Source organism: Balaenoptera borealis (assembly GCF_965194805.1).
Source record: "Balaenoptera borealis genome assembly, chromosome: 8".
NCBI classification, from domain to species: domain Eukaryota; kingdom Metazoa; phylum Chordata; class Mammalia; order Artiodactyla; family Balaenopteridae; genus Balaenoptera; species Balaenoptera borealis.
Window position 1 is genome coordinate 7449212 of NC_138865.1, and position 23752 is coordinate 7472963.

Below are 23752 nucleotides of genomic sequence, written 5' to 3' on the forward strand. Positions count from 1 at the left end.
AAGGCTATATAGCAGTTTTGTTCTAAACTTTTTTCTGTAAGAGACTTCTAAACCTGATGAGTTATCAGACCAAAATATTTTGAGACCCTGCAAAGGTCCAGAAGAGTCCAGAGAGCATGAGAAGTTTATGTTTACTTGGAATGCATGTAAATCAAAAAATGAACTAGGTCAACATCTTCTCAAATAGCAAGAAAGAATATTCAGTGTTATTTTAAAACACTGTAATAAACGTAAAAAAATGTAATAAATAATAAAAAATGTAATAAATGTAAAAAAAGAATAGTTACATTTATTACAGTTTTAAGTTGAAGAGATTTGCCTGTCAGAAGTTACCAAAAAATGGTGTTCTCAAATTACAGAAATTTTATAAAAATTATCCAGTCCATTCCAGTTGTGGTCCATTTTATGGGTCAACAAATGTTTATATGAGTTACATCAAGGGGATTGCACAGAATTAGTCAATTCTTTCTTCAATTCTGTGTTTAGTGTCAAGTTGGTAGCTTGAAATCAAAACTGACATAAGCTACAAATGGCCAACAGGTACATGAATAGTTTCTCAACATCACTAATATCAGGGAAATACAAATCAAAAGCACAATGAGATATCACGTTTTACCTGTTAGAATGGCTGTTATCAAAAGGCCAAGAGATAACAAGTGTTAGCAATGTGGAGAAGAAGGAATCCTTGTGTACTACTGGTGGGAATATAAACTGGTGGGGCTACTGTGGAAAACAGTATGGAGATTTCTCAAGAAATTAAAAATAAAACCACCATATGATACATCAATTCCACTTCTGTGTATATATCCAAAGGAAATGAAATAACTATCTTGACAAGATTTCTGTACCTCCATGTTCATGGTATCATTATCTACAATAGTCAAGACGTGGAAACAATCTACATGTTCGACAGATGAATAGATAAAGAAAATATGGTATATATGTATACAATGGAATGTTTTTCAGTGATAAAAAGGAAGGAAATCCTGCCATTTACAACAACATGAATGAAACTTGAGGGCATTATGCTAAGTGAACTAAGACAGACGGAAAAATACACAGATTTCACTCATATGTGGAATCTAAAAAACCCAAAGTTATAGGAACAGAGAATGTATTGGTAGTTGCCAGAGATGAGAGGTAGCAGGGAGGGGGAAATGGGTTGGTTTAAAGATACAAACTTCCAGTTATAAGATGAATAAGTTCTGGGGATGTAATATACAACATGGTGACTATAGTTAACAATACGGCATTGTATATTTGAAATTTGCTAAGAGAATAGATCTCAAAAGTTCTCATCACACACACAAAAAAGGAACCATGTGAGGAGATGGATGTGTTATCTAAACTTATTGTGGAAATCAGTTCACAATATATACATATATCAAATCATTATGTGTATACCTTAAACTTATACAATGTTATATATCAACTATATCTCAATAAAGCTAGAAAGAGACAGAGTCAAAAATTATATAAACTTCAGGTCCCTCAAAACTGGGATTCACCCTTACAATGACAGTAGAACCTTTAATGTTAATCACACTCTTACTCATGTGCTTTTGTTGTCGTGTATTTTGTGTACTTTAATTTAAAAATGTTTTTTACAAAATCTCACAAAACATTAAAGTAAGATACAAAATCGTGACATAATTCATTTTTAGATTGGAAAACCCAGAACTGAAATGTGGCCAATTCTTCCCAAGTTGATTCAATGCAATTCCAATAAAACAGATTCAGTTCAATTCCAATGAAACAATTTCAGTTTAATTCCAATAACAATTTAACTGACAAATTTAGGAGTTGGATGGGTTGTTTCAAGAATGTAATAGTGTAGGGACTTCCCTGGTGGCACAGTGGTTAAGAATACACCTGCCAATGCAGGGGACATGAGTTCAATCCCTGGTCCGGGAAGATCTCACGTGCCACGGAGCAACTAAGACCCATGTGCCACAACTACAGAGCCTGCACTCTAGAGCTTGTGAGCCACAACTACTGAGCCCATGTGCCACAACTACTGAAGCCCATGTGCCTAGAGCCCGTGCTCCACAACAAGAGAAGCCACTGCAATAAGAAGCCCGCGCACCGCAACAAAGAATAGCCCCCGCTTGCCACAACAAGAGAAAGCCCGAACGCAGCAACGAAGACCCAACGCAGGGAGGGAGGGAGGGAGGGAGGGAGGGGGGGAGGGAGGGAAAGAAGGAAGGAAAGGAGGAATACTGTAAAAATAAAAAATGTCCAACACATACTTAAAGCTGAAAAACACATTGGGGGTAACTGCTCTCTACTGAATATCAAGACTTATGAATCTGTGTTAAGACATAAATTAGTTGCTTCCTTAAGGATGGTACCTAGATCAATTAAATCAACTAAGAAGACCAAAATTATGTCAGATTGTTAGATTGGATCAGTGGTAAAATGATGACTTCAATAACTGTTGCTTGAACACTGGGTTATCCATGTGGGAGAAATTATCCCTAATATCACCATTATTAAAAATCAAATCCAGTAATGTCCCTAATCTCATTATACACAAAAATAAATTCCAGGGGTACTAATTAAAAAATAAAGATGAATATAATTTTAGGAGACAACTAGAAGATTATGACATCAAGGCAGAGAAGGGAAGCTTAAAACACAGCACAAACTACAAAGCTAAACATTAATACATTCTAACACATTAAAATTCTGTTAATGAGGAGACAATATAAAGACAGTGAAGAGATAAGCTACATTTCGATAGAAGATATTTGCAAAACACCCAGTAAAATGGGCAAAATGGCATTTTTTTTATTTTTTACAAATAACGAACCAAAATTTTTCATAACAAAACATTTAAAGGTGGAAAATATCAAGTCCCAATGAGATCTGGAACAATAGGAACTCCCTTTCTCAACTGGTGCAAGTGTACCTATGTTTAAGTTTTTTGGAAAACATATGGTATTACCTAATAATACTGAACATATATTTACCCCACAGCACTCCTGGTTCTAGTTATCCCTGCACAGAAGTCTCTCTTATCTGACTCCTGTCCTTAATTTTCCTCAATTCCACTCAGGCAACAGCTCAGACCGTTGTCCATGTCCTGGGTTCTAGTTGCGTTGATTTAAGGGAAACTAGGATTAGTGTTGCCATCTTAAGTGGATTTTTTTTTTTAAGTTTACTTACTCTACTTTGGAGAACTTAAATGCTTCATACTTAGACTATTTCTGAGTTCACAATTTGGGAGATTTAAAGAAAGAAAAATCAGCTAATTAATAGTAGAAACACAAAAAGAGCATAGAATTTATAAGGAGGCCAGATGATGCATGTTCTAAAATCAGCGGTAAGCAGAAAATTGTTTTACTGATGTGGGCCGATGTCAGTGAAATGTGTTACAGCTGTGAATTCACTGGAACAGGTGGATTATTTTTTGTATGGAATAATTTTTAGCTTCTTTAGATTTCATCGGCCATATACAACTTTTTTTTAAAGTGTATCAGTATAGGCTAAGGGGGGAAATCAAATAACTAAAAAGTTTATGTTTTCAAGTAAGTACTTTAACACTGTAAGAGTTAGCATTCCCTCAATACGAACATCTTTGTCTCAAAAATATTGATTCTTCTTATTCTTCTTACTGCAGATACTAGAATTCAGTATTTTAAAGAAACAGACAATGAGAAAAGAGAGAAAACATGGAATTTCTGACCACCTTAACATTTGATGGTTCCAAGTTCAGAATAAACTAATTTCTGTTTCAATTTCAATGTTCAGTGTCCTCCAAAGTCCTTCTCTTCTCCCTTACTTTTTCCCTCTTTTGTTGTACTTCAAGAGTACAAAGTCAATATAAAAGGGGCTATAATTCATTTCTTTCTTTTTCTCTCTCCCTTCACATCCAATTTCCCACAAGATACTAAATATCTCTCAAGGTTGTCTTTTTTTTTTAAGTGTCAACATTCACAAGCCATTGCCTGAGCTACTGAAATAGCCTGTGAATTTGTCTGCCTGCATCTGATTTTGTTCCCATCAAATTCATGCAAAACAGTGCTGCTCAACTGATCTTTTCAAATGCAGAAACAATATAATTCACATGATTAAAATGTCTGTTTGGCTTTCATCAGCTACAGCACGAAGTGTGAGCTCTTTATCATCACATCCATCATCTGGTCTCTGCTTATACTTTCAGCCTCATCTCTAGCTATTCTCGGCCTCAAGATTTATACATCTGTAATTCCATAAACTTCATTCCCTTCTTCTCCTGATCCCCCTGCCTCACATTCTTCAAAAGGAGCTCAGATACCTCTCTACTAGGAAGATTTTCCTGCCCAGACCATCTCTCCAAACTGCCCCCAATGACATATAACATTAGAGGTTAACATTTTTTGGTTTCTTATATGTGATAATTATTTTTTCCCAAAGTAGCTTCGTTTCTTTTTCCTTATTTTGGCATTGACCTTATGGAGGTTTATTATTTTTATTTTTTGTCATAATGAAGATTAAATTTTCATAGGTCAAACTCAGGTACTTTATTTTTGGAATCCTTGGTTTCATAACATAATCAAAAAATGCTTTGTTAAAAATACTAATGTATATATTCTTCTCAGACTTATATGATTTGAATTTGTATATTATATGTTGAATGTGTTCTGGTGTAAGGAATTAGAGACCCAGCTTCCTTTTCTTTCCCATTATTTTAGTATCCTGATATATTTTACCAGCAGGCTGTGTTCACTGTTCTCGGTGTTAGTCCTTGTCTCCTCATCCTCTATGGCTAGTCACTTATTTTTATTCTTCAGATGAACTTTAGAATAGTTCTGTGAGGTTTCACTCCCGAGTCTGAAAAAGAATCTTGATCTTTTTATTGGGTTTACATCTTCTCTGCAGACCCTTTTAAGGAAAATTCATCTATTTAAAATATGGAGTTTTCAAGAATGAGGTGGTTCCTTCAATGTATTCAAGTCTTCTTTTAAGCGCCTCAGCTTATTTCAAAAGTTATATTTGCATAGGGGTTCTACGTACTTCTTATTACACTCATCACTGGGCATAATATTGTTCATATTCATAGTGTGAATATAATATTTACTTCCTTATATTTCCTTACTAGCTTCATTCTAGTAATGCTTTGATTCTGATATATTGTCGATGTAACTATGTTAATTATCTTCCTGTTTTTTTTCCATTTTTTAGTGAAGTCTCTTGGAATTCAAAGTGTTCTGTCATATAACCTGCTGATAATTTTATTTTTCCTGTGGGTTTCCATTATTTATATCACTCATTGTATTCTCTTTTCTAAGCGCATTCGTTGACTAATATTTCGAGGACAGAACTAAGTAAGTTTTGGAACAGAAGCAAAACTTAGAATTAGCTTCAGATACAACATTGTTTATCTGCAGCAGTAGAGAAGGACACTAAGCTGAGGTTTCTGCTCATTTTTCCTCTGGTCACCAGTACCTCTAACCGGTTCTTAATTTTCTTATTCCCTTTGTCTTTGCTTCCTCCATTCTCTGAAGTCTCAGTTTGGTAATCAGAAATAGGAACTTTGAAATTTACCAGGCCTCTCCCACTTTCTTCCTTTTCAGAGAAAAACAAACTTGCTAAACCCTGAAGTTCCCTGACCCAGGTTAAGTGCTATTCACCTGTACTGGTGGTCTGTGGCTTACATTTTGCATTTGTCCCTGTTCTGCCAACTTACTGCCACCCCACAGCCCTGTGCTGGATTCTTCCTTCTAGACCTCTGTTTTCCTAGGTGTTTTAAGAAATGTGTCCACTCCTTTTTCTCCCACTATCCTATTTCAGAAGGAATTGGAGAGGAATCAGCAATTCATGGAAAATTCTGTCTATGGATGACAATTTTCAAAGTTTATGGAAAGAACTTGTACCCTTTCTTTCATTTGTGTTCTACTGCTCCTACCTTTTTTTTCCCCAACTTACTGAATCTTAGGGAAGAAAGTTTGTTGATCTGTTTTATGCAACTATACTTCCCCAGAGGACGAGGGTTTGGTTTAGGAAAGATGGCTAACTCTAAGAGAAAAACTGTTGACCAGCTATGGCCATAAGCCAACTGAGACATGATGGAGCAGATGAAGAAGAAAGGCTGCATGAGGGCTCATCAAGACTGAATACATGCAAAACAAATGCATCTCTGGTTCAGATACCATCTGCTAAATACATGTCATGTGATGTACAAAATGCTATTATTGATTTTACATGAAAACCCTGTGAAGTAGTTAATAGTATGTATAATTCTAAGACGATGACCCTAATCCTCCAAAAATATAATTAATTCACACCCTCATAGCTTCATAAATATATAGTAATTTCAGCCCAGGCCTCCAAATAATGGACACTATATGATTTGAACCTTATATTGGTACAGCATTTTCTTCAATTAATTGTTTTGGTAATCATCTTTTCTAAGCAATGAAAACTAAAAAAGCCTTTTATTGCATCAGATTTTCTTTTGTTCCTGTTAGTACTCTATGGACCTGAAACAAGGCTTGAGACAATCAGTAATTTTGAAACTATATAACCAAGATAGGGTTTCCTAGCAACTGACAATGCCTAAAAGCTTCCCTCTGTTTCAAACATGTTTACAGTCTACAAATATTTTCTCTCATATTTTAGTTTTACGTTTATCTTTTCAAAAACGTTTTATTTTAAAAATTCAGTTATTATTCAGTGTTCAAAATATTTAAGACTGAAGGTCATTACATCTGTATATAGCTTCACAGGAGGTAATGTACAAAAAGGATTGAAAATTCACATTTAAAAACAAAATATTTCATGGTTGAGGTTGAAGTATGTGCAAATTTCCTGTGTAAAGAATCTCAAAGCACTCAGAGCTGCTATTAGAATGAGTAACATGGGCAAACTCTAGTGGGTGATTATTTTGGTCCTTAAAATGAAATAGAGATACAGTAGCAGGGACCCCTCAGCAGCAAGGCAGAGAGAAAATAATAAGAAGTGTACACTTGTGACTTCTAAGAAACAGAAATGAGGACTACGGGAATAGCTCACCAAACCAGAAATGGATGGCAGGAAACTACCAGAACACAAGGGGGCTAGGAGCAGAGATTTGAGAAATTTAGGTTCCAATCAAGGTTCTGCCAGTTAATAACATGTGTGTCTCTTTGAAAATTATTTGGTAGTTCTGGGCTTCAATTTTCTTACCTGTACAATGGTCACTAGTTGTTCTTTTAGACCACTTAGCATCTGAGTCTTCCAAGCTTGATGAAAATTCCCCACCATACGATCTTGATGGGAAACAGAGCCTCCTCTCAACGCGGGAACTTAAAATGCCAGATACTGCCCTGCCTACTTCGATGCTAGCGACAGGCACCTGTTCTGGACTAAGGACCTCCGATGATTATCTCCGGGGGTGGAGGCAGTTACAACCAAGTCCTGTTCCTCGTTCCTCGGGGAGCAGTGGCAATGCTCAGAGGGCAGCAGTGCCCAGAGCCCCGGCCATGCAACGTGCAGCAGCTCCTGTGTGCCAGTGGTGCTGGCCATTTTATCACTGCACCAGTTACCTGGTATTATCGTAGGACCTAAGGCTACGTAAAGCTTTATTCCTTCATATATATCCTCCAAGACTGGATTTCTAGGCACCTGGGGAATTCTGTCAGCTCTCCAACATCACTTTAATTCATTTATTTTTTTGCCTAAGTCAAAGTCTACTGTCAGGTGCTATCATTGATGATTCAAAATCGTCTTTCATACAGCACCATTATGAAAACTGGGTAAGATAATGCAGGTTATATAATTAACACAGGAACTGGAAAGAAGCATGTGTTCAAAAAATATTAATGTTATTATCAATTAATATGACATTATTCCTTGGCCATTTAAGTGCTATTTTCCAGGAGATAAAAATATCAGTCATATACTAAATAACTGCAGCCCCAATTCTTCCGAAGGTTTATAGCAAAAGAGAAAAGCCACAGTTAAAAAAAAAAAAAGCATCAAGGTGAAGCAGCAAGAAAATGAACACTGGAGGCAGGTCGAGTTTAATTCAAATCTGCTTTTTTTACTTTCTCGTAGTTTGCCATCTGTTAACTGTGTATAAATAATTCCTAACTTTAAGGCTGTAGTGAGGGTGATAAAAATATACTCAAGACATTTAGCATGTTGCCAAATTTGGATAATGAGACTAATAAATGGTAAGCTATTGTTGTTGCAAGAATTTTCTTTTCCTTCATTTAACGTATGCAATACTCTCACACACCCTGCATAACAAGTCAGGAGTTGTAAGGGTTTCTGCTGGATATTAGTCTCTTCATATAGTTTTCACTCGAATGTTTATGTACAAGTGGAAAGCTTAGTATGTCATTAGATACAGCAGGATATCGCAAAAACTTATAGTATATATATATTTTTTTAAATTATGGTTGCAAGTCATATGGGGCATTTGTTTGACAGAGTAACCCAGGGGTTATTTAATTATATATACATGTCACCTATGTGTGTCTTTGCTGTAAATTATTTTAGAGCTCAGATACTGTTATCTAGTATTCTTCTGTTCAACCAAAAAGGTAATCCCAAAGATTACCATTTTATTGCCATGTAGGGCACTGACCAGTTTGTACATATTAGCTAATTCATTTCATCATGTCTTTGAATGACTATGTAAGTCTCCATTCTTGACTTCTCCTTAGAACATTTTACCATCTTACTGATACTTCATCAATTAATGAGCGAAATAAAATCTTTGGCATGTGTTCTTTCTATATTTGCATGAGAGTCATGATTTTAACTTTTTGAAAAACATGCTTTAGTATACTTTAATGGATCTTAGAAAACATTATCTTTCAGCAAACATTGAATCTCATAATGTGTGACCATACTAAAAGCAGCAGCTATTTATGTTATCCAGGTGTTTCAAAACTTGTCAAATGAACACTGTGGTGATAATGTTTGTGGCTGATTCTTATTATGGCCAGACAATTTCATTAACAAGTAGTAAAAATTCATTCATTTAAGTGGATTCCAAGATGAATCTCCTTAATCGCTAGTGTGCTGTGTGATTTGGGTAATCAACTTAACCATTGAGACTTCAGATTCTTCAAAATAAAGGGATTAGACTAGGAAAATCTAATCCCTCTTCCATCCAAAAATCATATTTTTAAATATAATTGCTATTAAGTAGCATTTTGGATTACTATCAAATTTTTTATGTATTTTCAATGAATGATATGATGAGTTAAAACAAATCAGAAAACATCTTAAGATTGTAAAATAGAGACAGAAAAGTTGCAAAAATTCCTAAACTCTATCCACTTAGAAATTTTGCTTGAGTAGAAACTCAGGAAAATACGAAAGAAACTTATTCAATGAAAATGCATATATTGAATCCTAGGACATGCTATTCCCAGTGACTAGCAATCATAGACCCTGAACCCTCATAGCTTGGTTACCTGGCCTGACAAAGACAGTTTTGGTAAAGTTACAGGAAGAGTTCATCTTTTCTACCTCTCCACTTACCTCACGTGTTCCCTCTCAGAGTGCACTTCCTCACAAGTCCCCTGAGTTCTTATTTAATCCGTCATTCAACAAAAATTTATGTAAAAGCATTACTATGGCATGATACCATAAGCTAAAATCAGACCAGGATAAGATGTGCTTTTGCCCTCAAAGAGCTAGAGTTTCCTGAGGAAAAAGAGACAAGTAACTGGTGTAAGTAAAATGCAATGCATTGTGATGGAAAGGATAAGAGTAGAGAAAGGGGATCTGGCAAAAATCCAGAATGCTCTCTGAAAGAGGCAATACTTAAACTGAAATCTGAGAAAGAATTACCGTAATAAATGAGGTGAAAAGGGAAGAGCCTTCCAATCAGAAGAAATACCACGGATAATGATAGAGAGTGAAAAAGCATTATACATTTGGGGAACTGCTAGTATTTCATTATAGCTGTATCAAAAATAACTGTGGCAAAAGTTAAAAACAATAATAATTGTGGCAGTAGCAGAAAGTCAGCCCAAGAAATAGGATGGAAGAGATAATGAGGAGCTTAAGTGAGAAACTTGATTACTTTTAAATGCATCTGATATGAATGAACAGCATGAAGAGGTCTGAATAGGAAAGTGAAGCGTCTGTGTTTCCACTTATAAAGCTGCCTACAGAGAGGCAGGGCCAAGACGGACGGGTAGGAAGACCCTGAGCTCACCACCTCCTACAGGTACACCAAGACTACAACCGTTTACAAGTAACTGTGAGAACAACCTAAAGACTAGCAGGAATAATCTTCCAAAACTAAAGATACAAAGAAGGGCCCACAAGGAGACAGACAGGAGGGGCAGAGAGGCGGCACAGTCAAGACCTACACCCCTGGGTCAGGAACCCACACATGGGAGAACAGCTGTAACTGCAGATGCTCTCCCCAAAGACTGAGGGGTTCAAGCCCCAGATCATAAAATATCAAAAGAGAAATATGTCACTTGTTTTTCATTGTGATTATTCATAAGGCAAAAGAATCATATATCGATAACAGTCCTCCATTTCTTGTAATTCTGCAATGAATATTATTCCAGATTACTCTCAAGCGCAAAGGAATATACGTTTAGTTCTTCCTGTGCGAGGACATGTATGTCTAAGAAACTCTTCTCGTTTCTCCTAGATTCCTTCCACAGTAACTACTCAGCAGTGTTGTAGACTCAAAAACAAACTGTTCCGTTCTTGTTCATACATTTTAGTTGCTTCTGTTTCTCTTGTTCTTCCAGCTTGCCAAGAGCAGTTGCTGAGCATCTGTGACCTTCACAAGGGACTGTGAAAAAATAAATGCGCATACAAAAGTATGGATTTATGAATGTGTTAATGAAGTTGTAGTAACATGGCCTGTCGCTCTACTTTCTCAACCTCATTTTCATTTGGCACTCCGACACTATTAAGATCTTTCCTTAGATGTTGTTCATCTGTTGGCTGTCAGAGCAGGAGGCCGTATAACGCTATATCCCAGGGCAGCAGTGCTCAGACCACAGCATCCTGGGGGACTGGAAGGCAGAGGTCCTCTTTAGCGGCCTCAGGCTGCTGTGCGCTGGGCAGCCCCTGGGCCTACTAACACAAGCCGTGGCACCACCCAAGTACTACAAATTGCAGAAATGAATCCACATTTGGAGAGAGCCTTGATTTATTTGCTTTGTCATCTAGATTTTCTTAAAATAAACTGACAGCAGAGGCATCATATTAAACTTCATTAGCCCACCCTGATCTTTTCTTTCTTCAACATATCCTGCTAAGGAATAAGCTTCTAAATTTTTTTTTTCTTATTATTGCCCGCTTTACTTCAGTGTGTATCTTCCCTGTATGCAGCAAGGTCAGGATAGCAAAAGATGTAACACTGGACTTTATACTCAGCGTTGCCTTTTACTGTTTGCTCATTTTTATTTCCTTTCTATTTCATACTCACGTTTTTGCTTCCACTCATCACTATATTAACCAGTTGTCTTTAATCATGTTTCCTCAATGCCTCATATTCTCTTGTAAGGAAACTTAACTCATTCCTTTAATTAAAAATCTGCCTGAAAAAATATCCACAACTCACTCATTCCATAAGACAGCTTTTCAGAGCTCATTTCCCTTGACTAGAAGCTGCTAGTGTAAAACCACAGAAATGTAATATTAATAGTGAGCTGTCCAGTACAGATGGCTTTGAGCTCATATCTGCAATTTTGTAACAGACTATTTTATATATTATAATTGATGGAATAAAATTCACATTTTATGGCAAGACGAGAAAAATTTAAACATAAAATTTTTCTTTGCCTGTTCAGGCCTCCTCCCTCCCCTTTAGTGTATATTGTGCATCTGTGCTAATCAAACCTCCTTAGGAGATAATATTCTTTCTTAATTTCATCAAGGGTCACAACTTCTTAGGAGGTAACCTTCCTTTTTAATCTCGTAAGGGGGCCACTACGCGCTTTGTGCATGTAGATCTGGATTGTATAACCTGTCAATAATATGTCATTTAACGTATAACCCTCTGTCTCAAAAACTTATATAACTTATATAATTGTGCTTTGACCTCTAATAATCCTCAGTCTGGCTCAAATAAAATTTTCCATTTCGTTTTTAGACTGGTTAATTTTTTTTGTTGACATAATGTACAAATAAGATTGTACTAAGGTACTCATGTACTAATATGTACATGAAGAAAACATATTTTTATTTTATTATTTTTTTTTTTTTGGATTTTTTCTTTTTTTAATTCAGACAGAAAGTCACAAAAATTATACTCATCCTCATCAGTTCACTCAGTCCCATGTAATTAATTTTTTTTTTCATCTTGATCTTTTGTTAGCACTTTTATGAGTTCATCAGTTTTTCATTAGAGTTCTGAAAATTCAGTTCTGCTTATTCATTCAGTTCAGCAGTACAGTCAGTTACCAGATACTCTGATAATAATATTACCCTTATAATAATTGGGGTAACCTTAGACAGTCTGTTATTAAAGGTAACTGACTTATCCTTAGCCCCTTTTTCATTGCATTTCTGTGCCATTATATGCTAAGTAGCATTTGGTAATTCATATAAACATTATCAGCTTCCATATATTTTTTAAATTTGGTGGTATTTTTTAAATAAAACGAAATATTTATAAAGAAACTATGATATAGCATTTAAAGGTAGACATGAAATGGAACTCACATTTAGGTCATTTCTTCCTTTTGAATACTACAAAAGAAGAAAAAACAAATTGTAAGATAGTGCTTACTGTGATTCCAAGAATTTCTAAAACACTGTAGTGGTATCAACAATTAGCAAAGCCTTCCACTCCTATCCCCTAAAAAAAACACATCATCATATAAACTTTGATCAAGAACTTCAAACCCAACAGTCAGCATTTTTTTCAAATATAAAATAGGACTTTGCTCTATCATTAAATGACTCTTTACCCTTCATAAATTAAGTGAATTTGATTTTTATAGAATAAGTGTATTTAGAATTATTGTGTTTTAAAAAGTTATACGATCACACAAGTGACTTACATATAGGAGCTTTTATGCCTACCAAGGAAATAAAAGGCTATCTTTCACTAGCATAAGGCTATTAGGCCAATCAATTCTAATGTAGATGCAGGAAAGGCAAATTTTGCCTCTGATGGGTTTAGTTGACATCATTACATGATTTTTTTAAATTTTTTATTTATTCTTTTCTAAATTGAAGTATAGTTGATTTACAATGTTGTGTTATTTTCTGCTGTACAGCAAAGTGATTCTTTTATACATACATATTTTTTTCAGATTCTTTTTTCCCTTATAGGTCATTACAAAATATTGAATATAGTTCCCTGTGCTACACAGTAGGTCCTTGTTGGTCATCTATTTTATATATAGTAGTTTATATATGTTAATCCCAAACTCCTGATTTACCCATCCCCACCTCTTTCCTCTTTGGTAACCATAAGTTTGTTTTCTATGTCTGTGGATCTATTTCTGTTTTGTACATAAATTCATTTGTATCATTTTTTTTAGATCCCACAAATAAGCAGTGTTGTGTGATATTTGTCTTTGTCTGTCTTATTTCAGTCAGTATAATAATCTCCAGGTCCACCCATGTTGCTGCGAATGGCATTTATTTCGTTCTTTTTTATGGCTGGGTAATATTCCATTGTGTAAATATACCACAGATACATTTATCCATTTATCTGTCAATGGACGTTTAGGTTGCTTCCATGTCTTGGCTATTGTAAATAGTGCTGCTATGAACACTGGGGTGCATGTTATCTTTTCTGGATATACGCCAGGAGAGGGACTGCAGGCTCATATGGCAATTCTATTTTTAGTTTTGAGTTTTTTAAAAAACCTCCATACTGTTCTCCATAGTGGTTGTACCAATTTACATTCCCACCAACAGTGTAGGAGGGTTCCTTTTTCTATACACCCTCTCCAGCATGTATTACTTGTAGACTTTTTGATGATGGCCATTCTGACCAGTGTGAAGTGATAACCTCATTGTAGTTTTGATTTGCATTTCTCTAATAATTAATGATGTTTAGCATCTTTTCTTGTGCCTTTTGGCCATCTGCATGCCTTCTTTGGAGAAATGTCTATTTAGATCTTCTGCCCATTTTTTGATTGGGCTGTTTGTTTTTTGATCTTGAGCTGTATGAGCTGTTTGTGTATTTTGGAAATTAATCCCTTGTTGGTCGCATCTTTTGCAAATATTTTCTCCCATGCCATAGGTTGTCTTTTCAGTCTGTTTATGGTTTCCTTTGCTGTGCACAAGCTTTTAAGTTTCATTAGTTCCCATTTGTTTACTTTTGTTTTTATTTCTATTACTCTAGGAGACAGATCCAAAAGATATTGCTGCAATTTATGTCAAAGAGTGTTCTGCCTATGTTTTCCTTTAGGAGTTTTATAGTATCCAGTCTTACATTTAGACCTTTAATCCATTTTGAGTTTATTTTTGTGTGTGGTGTCAGAGAATGTTCTAATTTAATTCTTTTACATGTAGCTGTCCAGTTTTCCCAGCACCACTTACTGAAGAGACTGTCTTTTCTCCACTATATATTCTTGCCTCTTTTGCTGTAAATTAATTGACCGTAGTGCATGGGTTTATTTTAGGGCTTTCTATCCTGTTCCGTTGATCTTTATTTCTGTTTTTCTGCCAGTACCATACTGTTTTGATTACTGTAGCTTTGTAGTATAGTCTGATGACAGGAAGCCTGATTCCTCCAGCTCCATTTTTCTTTCTCAAAATTGCTTTGGCTATTTGGGGTCTTTTGTGTTTCCATACAAATTTTTAAAAAATTTTTGTTCTAGTTCTGTGAAAAATGCCATTTGTAATTTGACAGGGATTGCACTGAATCTGTAGATTGCTTTGGGTACTATAGTCATTTTAACAAAAATATCCAGAAAGTGGGCATAGAGGGAACATACCTCAATATCATAAAGGCCGTGCATGACAAACTCACAGCTAACATCATACTCAACAGTGTAAAGCTGAAAGCATTTCCTTTAAGATCAGGAAGAAGACAAGGATGTCCACTCTTGCCACTTTTATTCAACATAGTTTTGGAAGTCCTAGCCACAGCAAACAGAGAAGAAAAAGATATAAAAGGAACCCAAATTGGAAAAGAAGAAAAACTGTCACTGTTTGTGGATGTATGATACTATACATAGAAAATCCTAAAGACGCTACCAGAAAACCACTAGAGCTCATCAATGAATTTGGTAAAGTCACAGGATACAAAGTTAATACACAGAAATCTTTTGCGTTTCTATACACTAACAACAAAAGATCAGAAAGAGAAATCAAGGAAACAATCACATCAAAAGAAAAAAATACCTAGGAGTAAACTTACATGATTTTTTTAAGATAATAATACATCAATATATTTTTAAAACATAAAAATTACTTTAAAATTCATTTACTTTATCACATTTTTATAATTCAAAGTTATGGGGATATTCTTTTTTTTAACATCGTTATTGGAGTATAATTGCTTTACAATGGTGTGTTAATTTCTGCTTTATAACAAAGTGAATCAGCTATACATATACACATATGCCCATATCTCCTCCCTCTTGTGTCTCCCTCCCACCCTCCCAACCCACCCCTCTAGGTGGTCACAAAGCACCAAGCTGATCTCCCTGTGCTATGTGGCTGCTTCCCACTAGCTAGCTATTTTACATTTGGTAGTATATATAAGTCCATGCCACTCTCTCACTTCTCTTGTTTTTGGATGGAATGTCCTATAAATATCAATTAAGTCCATATTGTTTAATGTATCATTTAAAGCTTGTATTTCCTTATTTATTTTCAATTTGGATGATCTGTCCGTTGGCGAAAGTGGGGTGTTAAAGTCCCCTACTATGACTGTGTTACTGTCGATTTCCCCTTTTATGGCTGTTAGCATTTGCCATATGTACTGAGGTGCTCCTATGTTGGGTGCAAAAATATTTACAATTGTTATATCTTCTTCTTGGATTGATCCCTTGATCATTATGTAGTGTCCCTCTTTGTCTCTTGTAATAATCTTTATTTTAAAGTCTATTTTGTCTGATATGAGAATTGTTACTCCAGCTTTCTTTTGATTTCCATTTGCATGGAATATCTTTTTCCATCCCCTCACTTTCAGTCTGTATGTGTCCCTAGGTCTGAAGTGGGTCTCTTGTAGATAGCATATATACAGGTCTTGTTTTTGTATCCATTCAGCCAGTCTATGTCTTTTGGTGGCAGCATTTAATCCATTTACAATTATCGATATGTATGTTCCTATTACCATCTTATTAATTGTTTTGGGCTTGATTTTGTCGGTCTTTCCCTTCTCTTGTGTTTCCTGCGTAGAGAAGTTCCTTTAGCACTTGTTGTAAAGCTGGTTTGGTGGTGCTGAATTCTCTTAGCTTTTGCTTGTCTGTTAAGGTTTTAACTTCTCCGTCAAATCTGAATGAGATCCTTGCTGGGTAGAGTAATCTTGGTTGTAGGTTTTCCCCTTTCATCACTTTAAATATGTCTTGCCACTCCCTTCTGGCTTGCAGAGTTTCTGCTGAAAGATCAGCTGTTAACCTTATGGGGATTCCCTTGTATGTTATTTGTTGTTTTTCCCTTGCTGCTTTTAATAATTTGTCTTTGTATTTAATTTTTGATAGTTTGATTAATATGTGTCTTGGCGTGTTTCTCCTTGGATTTATCCTGTATGGGACTCTCTGCACTTCCTGGACTTGGCTGACTATTTCCTTTCCCATATTAGGGAAGTTTTCAACTATAATCTCTTCAAATATTTTCTCAGTCCCTTTCTTTTTCTCTTCTTCAGGGACCCCTATAATTTGAATGTTGGTGCATTTAATGTTGTCCCAGAGGCCTCTGAGACTGTCCTCAATTCTTTTCATTCTTTTCTCTTTATTCTGCTCTGCAGTAGTTATTTCCACTATTTTATCTTCCAGGTCACTTATCTGTACTTCTGCCTCAGTTATTCTGCTATTCATTCCTTCTAGAGAATTTTTAATTTAATTTATTGTGTTGTTCATCATCGTTTGTTTGCTCTTTAGTTCTTCTAGGTCCTTGTTAAACGTTTCTTGTATTTTCTCCATTCTATTTCCAAGATTTTGCATCACCTTTACTATCATTACTCTGAATTCTTTTTCAGGTAGACTACCTATTTCCTCTTCATTTGTTTGGTCTGGTCAATTTTTACCTTGCTCCTTCATCTGCTGCATGTTTCTCTGTCTTCTCATTTTGCTTAACTTACTGTGTTTGGGGTCTCCTTTTCACAGGCTGCACATTCGTAATTCCCGTTGCTTTTGGTGTCTGCCCCCCAGGGCTAAGGTTGCTTCAGTGGGTTGTGTAGGCTTCCTAGACTAGTGCCTGTGTTCTGGTGGATGAGGCTGGATATTGTCCTTCTGGTGGGCAGGACTGCATCCGGTGGTGTGTTTTGGGGTATCTGTGACCTTATTATGATTTTAGGCGGCCTCTCTGCTAATGGGTGGGGTTGTGTTCCTGTCTTGCTAGTTGTTTGGCATACGGTGTCCAGCACTGTAGCTTGCTGGTTGTTGAGTGGAGGTGGGTCTTAGCATTGAGATGGATATCTCTGGGAGAGCTTTCACCGTTTGATATTATGTGAAGCTGGGAGGTCTCTGGTGAACCAATGTCCTGAACTCAGCTCTCCCACCTCAGAGGCACAGGCCTGACACCCGGATGGAGCACCAAGACCCTGTCAGCCACACGGCTCAGAAGAAAAGGGAGAAAAAAAGAAAGAAAGAAAGAAAGAAAAGAAAAGAAAAATAAATAAAGTTATTAAAATAAAAAAATTGTTTAATTATTAAAAATTTAAAAATTAAAAAGTAATAAAAATAGAAAAAAGAAAGAAAGAGAGCAACCAAACCAAAAAACAAATCCACCAGTAATAACAAGCGCTAAAAACTATATTAAAAAAAAAAAAGGACAGACAGAACCCTAGGACAAATGGTAAAAGCAAAGCTATACAGACAAAATCACACAAAGAAGCATATACATACACACTCACAAAAAGAGGAAAAGAAAAAAATATATCTATATATTTTTAAAAAAGGAAGAGAACAAGCAAATCAGTAAACAAATCTACCAATGATAATAAACTCTAAATACTAAACTAAGATAAACATAAAACCAAAAAGAAATCAGATGCAGAAAGCAAACCCCAAGTCTACAGTGGCTCCCAAAGTCCACTGCCTCAATTTTGGGATGATTCGTTGTCTATTCAGGTATTCTACAGATGCAGGGTACATCAAGTTGATTGTGGGGATTTAATCCGCTGCGCCTGAGGCTGCTGGGAGAGATTTCCCTTTCTCTTCTTTGTTTGCACAGCTCCTGGGATTTAGCTTTGGATTTGGCCCTGCCTCTGCTTGTAGGTCGCCTGGGGGCATCTGTTCCCCACCCAGACAGGATGTGGTTAAAGTAGCAGCTGATTCGGGGGCTCTGGCTCACTCAGGCCAGGGGGAGGGAGGGGTATGGTAGTTATAATTGGAATGTGGGGAGAGCCTGCGGTGGCAGAGGCTGGCATGAAGTTGCACCAGCCTGAGGCGCGCCGTGTGTTCTCCCGGGGAAGCTGTCCCTGGATCACAGGGCTCTGGCAGTGGAGGGCTGTAAAGGCTCCCGGGAGCGGAGGTGTGGATAGTGACCTGTGCTTGCACACAGGCTTCTTGGTGGCTGCAGCAGGAGCCTTAGCATCTCATGCCCGTCTCTGGGGTCTGCGCTGATAGCCGCGGCTCACGCCCGTCTCTGGAGCTCATTTAGGCGGTGCTCTGAATCCCCTCTCCTCGCACACCCTGAAACAATGGTCTCTGCCTCTTAGGCAGCTCCAGACGTTTTCCTGGACTCCCTCCTGGCTAGCTGTGCTGCACTAGCCCCCTTCAGGCTGTGTTCACGCCGCCAACCCCAGTCCTCTCCCTGGGATCTGACCTCCAAAGCCCAAGCCTCAGCTCCCAGCCCCCACCCGCCCCAGCAGGTGAGCAGACAAGCCTCTCGGGCTGGTGAGTGCTGGTCGGCACCCGTCCTCTGTGTGGGAATGTCTCCGCTTTGCCCTCTTGCACCCCTGTTGCTGCGCTCTCCTCCGTGGCTCCGAAGCTCCCCATTCGCCACCCGCAGCCTCCGCCCGCGAAGGGCTTCCTAGTGTGTGGAAACCTTTCCTCCTTCACAGCTCCCTCCCACTGGTGCAGGTCCCATCCCTATTCTTTTGTCTCTGTTCTTTTTTCTTTTGCCCTACCCAGGTACATGGGGAGTTTCTTTTGCCTTTTGGGAGGTCTGAGGTCTTCTGCCAGCGTTCAGTAGGTGTTCTGTAGGAGTTGTTCCACATGTAGATGTATTTCTGATGTAGTTGTGGGGAGCAAGGTGATCTCCATGTCTTACTCTTCCGCCATCTTGAAGGTCTCCCTTATGGGAATATTCTTGATTTATTATTCTTACATCTTCTTTTACTCCTAGAGATACAAGTATCACAGTGAAATTTTTTGCTGACAGCTAAAATTCTTGCTTAATATTCTATTTCCTGTAAAAAGGGATTAGATTATATAAATGTGACATGTGTCAAAAGGTAATTTCAAACATTAAAAGTATCATCTTAACTGGAGGCTACCACCTACCTGAGTTTAAAGAATAAAGTTTTTAATCATTTAATAATATTAAACATTTTCAATTTCAATCATTTTAAATTTTATATCAAAAGCCATCTTTTCAATGTTTGATATAAGATACAAATGTGTGAATGCTGTTTTTCAGCATGTTACCAGACGCCAAATCACATTTTGTCCTTTCTGGGTTTGGATGTTGGTAGCACATAGTTTTTATCAGAATTAGAACTCCAAGTCTGTGTTCCACATAGTACCAAATCTGCAGAATAAACCATTCCAACACATAAAATGCACTGATGACCTGTCTATCCCTGACAGCGATGATTTTGACAGAGCAGAAATGAAGACAGCTAGGGCTGTATGCCCGTTAAAAGCAGTCAAAATTGTTCAACATCAAGAGAAAAAAAAACCCAAACTGTCACAACGCAAATGTTTATTTCAACTTAAACAGTCTACTATAACCAAATACACAAATAACTGACTTCATTTTGTGTATATAGAAAGGTAGGCAGTCTTTAGAAAACACAAAGAATTGATAGTGTTAACTTACTGTAGAAAATCAGAATCGATGAGATAAAGGAAAATAAATAAATAATGTTAAACCAGTTTCCTTACCAACTAGCCAACTGACATTAAAAAGAAAAGGATTTTTTTTTTGTCTGCTCTGAACTATATGCTGCTCCATAAGTTACTTTTATAGACTCCATACAGAGTAGTATCTGATTTAGGGTTTTTTCATTACCTCATTGTCCAAAAGTCATGGGATTTTATCAGCATGTAAAAATCATTTAAATACAAATGTCTCTGCATCCATTATTTAGAGTAAGTCTATAAGAAACATAAACAAAACCAGAGAATTTCACTGGATGGTCAACATTATACTGAAATACATGATTTATTTTTGTATTCTTTATTGTGTGGAATTGCATTAATATAAGAAAAGTCATGGAGAGAATGTCTGGAATTGTATTTGTATGAGAAAGGTGGTGGGCAGATAATTTTGCAATATTGATAAAAATAAAATATCTTAGTGACAAAGCAGCGAGCCAGAATCTGTTTGGAAGTGCAGAGCGAGAAGTTTCTCCATGCTCCATGGAGACTAACAGTGGACATCCAGAAGGACATTCAACCCCCAAAGCAACAGACAGTGATATACATCTGTAGAACATATGGCATAGAAAATAAAATAAAATCCAGGGATGCAATCAGGTGCAGAGCATGTGGATACAGAATAATGTAAAAGAGAAGGACTAAAAGATTGGTGGTTTTTGATGCTGGATGAAACATGGAATTCAGAGGAACATCATTTGTATTTTGATTTGCTGTCAATGTTTCTTTGCTGTATGGCTTTTTTATTAGCATCCTTAACCTTAGAAATACAACTACCAACATGATTTCATTTTAAGAGCCATATTGTATTTAAGTATCAATTAATAGCTTATATAAGAAAATTACTTTTTGTTCAACTACATGATGTGTAATTTAATTTTATTATATATGTAATCTAACACACAATGAAGGTTAAAAGTGAATTGCCAAACCACACTTTTGATCAAAACCTACAATCATCTGGGGCCCTTGTTAAAAATAAAGGTTTCTAGGGCCTCTAAAGGTCTGATCAAGTAAGTTCCTTGGAAACCACTGACATCAACTGTTTGTAAGCCCTCTAGCATCTTTCTGTGTAGAATATACCACTGCACTTACTGTCAGTGTGCAGACATAATTTCGAGTTACACTTTTCATTTGTTACTTCGTGTAGGCCTTTGTATATCTGTATACAGTGCTTGACTTTTTTTTTTTTTTTTTTTAAATCTTGGGAGATGAAAAAGAAAATGTAGGACCTCCCTGGCGGTCCAGTGGTTAAGACTCCGTGCTTCCAATGCTGGGGGTGCGAGTTCGATCCCTGGTTGGGGAGCTAAGATCCCAAAAGCTGTGTGGCATGGCCAAAAATAAATAAACAAAAAAAATTTTTTTAAGCCAAAGATACAATAAAGCAACATTATAAAAACAAAAAGAAAGAAAGAAAGAAAGAAAAAGAAACTGTAATGGTGGCTTTCTGTGAGGCAAAATCAACCACAAGTGGATGAAGCTGACTGTTAAGGCAGGTGTAGTCTACCAGGTGTAATCTTTGACTCAGGTAAAAAATTTCTGCTTTCAGGATACAAAAATAATAGGGACTGGTTTACACTGAATTACTGGATAAATGTTTAAAATTTTGCCTTGATCCTAGGGATATGGAATTGATGGTCACACCTATACTCCATTTGTTTCAGGATTCCATCACTGTGGAAATGTCATGTTGGCCTCCTTAACATTCATTTTGAAGATTAGATACATTCTAACTTAAAAAATTATCTATGCCGATTTTTGAAAACACCTGTGTTTTCAAACACTAAGCTCTATAAATTTATTCCATACTATACAAAGTACTACCATGCTCCAAGAGCTCTAGTATAATGACATCACCATACATTGGGGATTATTATTTAAAACAGCCTTTGAAACCCTGTAAGATTACTGTCCCAGAGGTTTGGGGAAACACTTTTACACAATTACTTCTTTAGGTTGAATGGCAAGAGAAATTCCTGCAGAATCATACCTCATATTTCATCTTGTGAAATTGCTTGCATTTATTTTCTTATACTGTGATTTGGTTACTAGCCTGAATTCCTCAGTCTCATCATTGCTAGTCACCTTAGAGCCAAACTTGTACCCCTCTCATAGTCAGTACAGAGGTTATAACAGTGGGGGGGCGGGGGGGCCTCATTCTTAAATACTCTGTTGTACTCACCCTTATTCTACTGTCTCCCTTTGTCTCACCTCAAATAATGAATTGAGGCATTAATTGGTAACACTAGTTATAGTAATACAGAGTAATAAACATGCTGCAAAATCTCACCAATCTCACGCTGACATGAACAGTCTAGGAGAGATGTTTCTGGTAGTCTGAGTCTACCTCTATGTGGTCATTCCATAAGCCAGCTGACAGAGACTTCGCCGTCTTCAACACGTGGCTTCCAATGTCATCTTTATCCCACTATATAGAAGGAACAAAGAACATGGAGGAATATACACAGAAGCTTCTTATGGGCCAGCCCTGGAAGGGATACCCATCACTTCTGTTCTCATTCCCCGTCTGGAACTCAGTGGCATGGCCTTGCCGACCTGCATGGAAGGGGTGGGATGTATAGTCTAATTATGAGCCCCAAGCAAAATTCAATGGCAATTTTCTTTTAATAGCTAGCAAGGAGTATCTGCTACAGACATATACTGTCAAGTCCCAAACCCTTACTGGACAGGCAGAGAAGATTAAATAGAAGTACCCATATGGAAGAATGGTTTTAAAATATTTATGATGCAAGCATAATGTGTTAGGTAAAAATGTGAGTTAAATACTGTAGGATATAAAAGTAGTTAAAATTTCAACATTCCTAAATTTCAAACTTTTGTTACATTTGCAGAAAATTAAACATTTAAGAAAACGAGTAACAAGTGTTGTTTACATTAAGTAAATGGAAACTTTGTTTTTTATTTAGATTAAGTAAACTCGGGAAGAGAAAACATAACTAAAACTGAATTGAAGTTATTGTATAGGGCTTATATTTGTAGAACATATTTTTTTTCAGATTTAAGGTTGACTTTGTTGATTCATGTATACAGAAAATTTTACAAGAGATGAGCATAATATTTTGTTAGCAAAGCCATCTTGTTACACTGAATTACGTAACATTTTAAAGAACAAGTCAAATAAAGAACAAAATCTTTTTTACATAGTATCAACAGGGAGATAGATATATTTTATAAACCTGTATTATAATATATTTTATATACCTATAGTGTATGAGTTACTTAGAATAGTCAAAATCATAAAGACAGAAAGTATAATGGTGATTGCCAGGACTGGAGGCAGGGGAGAATAAGGAGTTATTCTTTAATAGGTACAGAGTTTCACCTCCATTTCAAATCTACATGATGAAAAGAGTTATGGAGATGTCTTCACAACAATGTGAATGTATTTAATACCACTGAACTGTATACTTAAAAATGGTTAAGATGGTAAATTTTATGTTATGTGTATTTTAACCCAATTTTTAAAATTTTAAAAAGGAAAAGCACACAAAGGATATCCGAAAGGATAGCACACAAGGAAGAAAGAAATGATTAATTTGGCAATTAAAATAAGGGCAAAACTCCTAAATAAACATTAGCAAAGTGAGCCATGAACACTCTGT

General features: G+C 36.5%; 1 protein-coding gene across 3 annotated transcripts in view; it reads left to right on the top strand.

Annotated features, from left to right (window-relative positions):
- Positions 1–23752, top strand: part of LOC309634065 (uncharacterized protein) — a 130847-nt gene that overhangs the window by 78364 nt on the left and 28731 nt on the right. The window contains exon 3 of one of the 3 annotated variants that reach the window (XM_082403607.1): positions 10695–12132. The exons of the other annotated variants lie outside the window; for them this stretch is intronic. Within the exon in view, the coding sequence (XP_082259733.1) occupies positions 10695–10715 (21 nt within the window). The 3' untranslated portion in view covers positions 10716–12132. Of the gene's footprint in view, positions 1–10694; positions 12133–23752 lie in introns of those variants that run through there. 3 annotated transcript variants of the gene reach the window in all.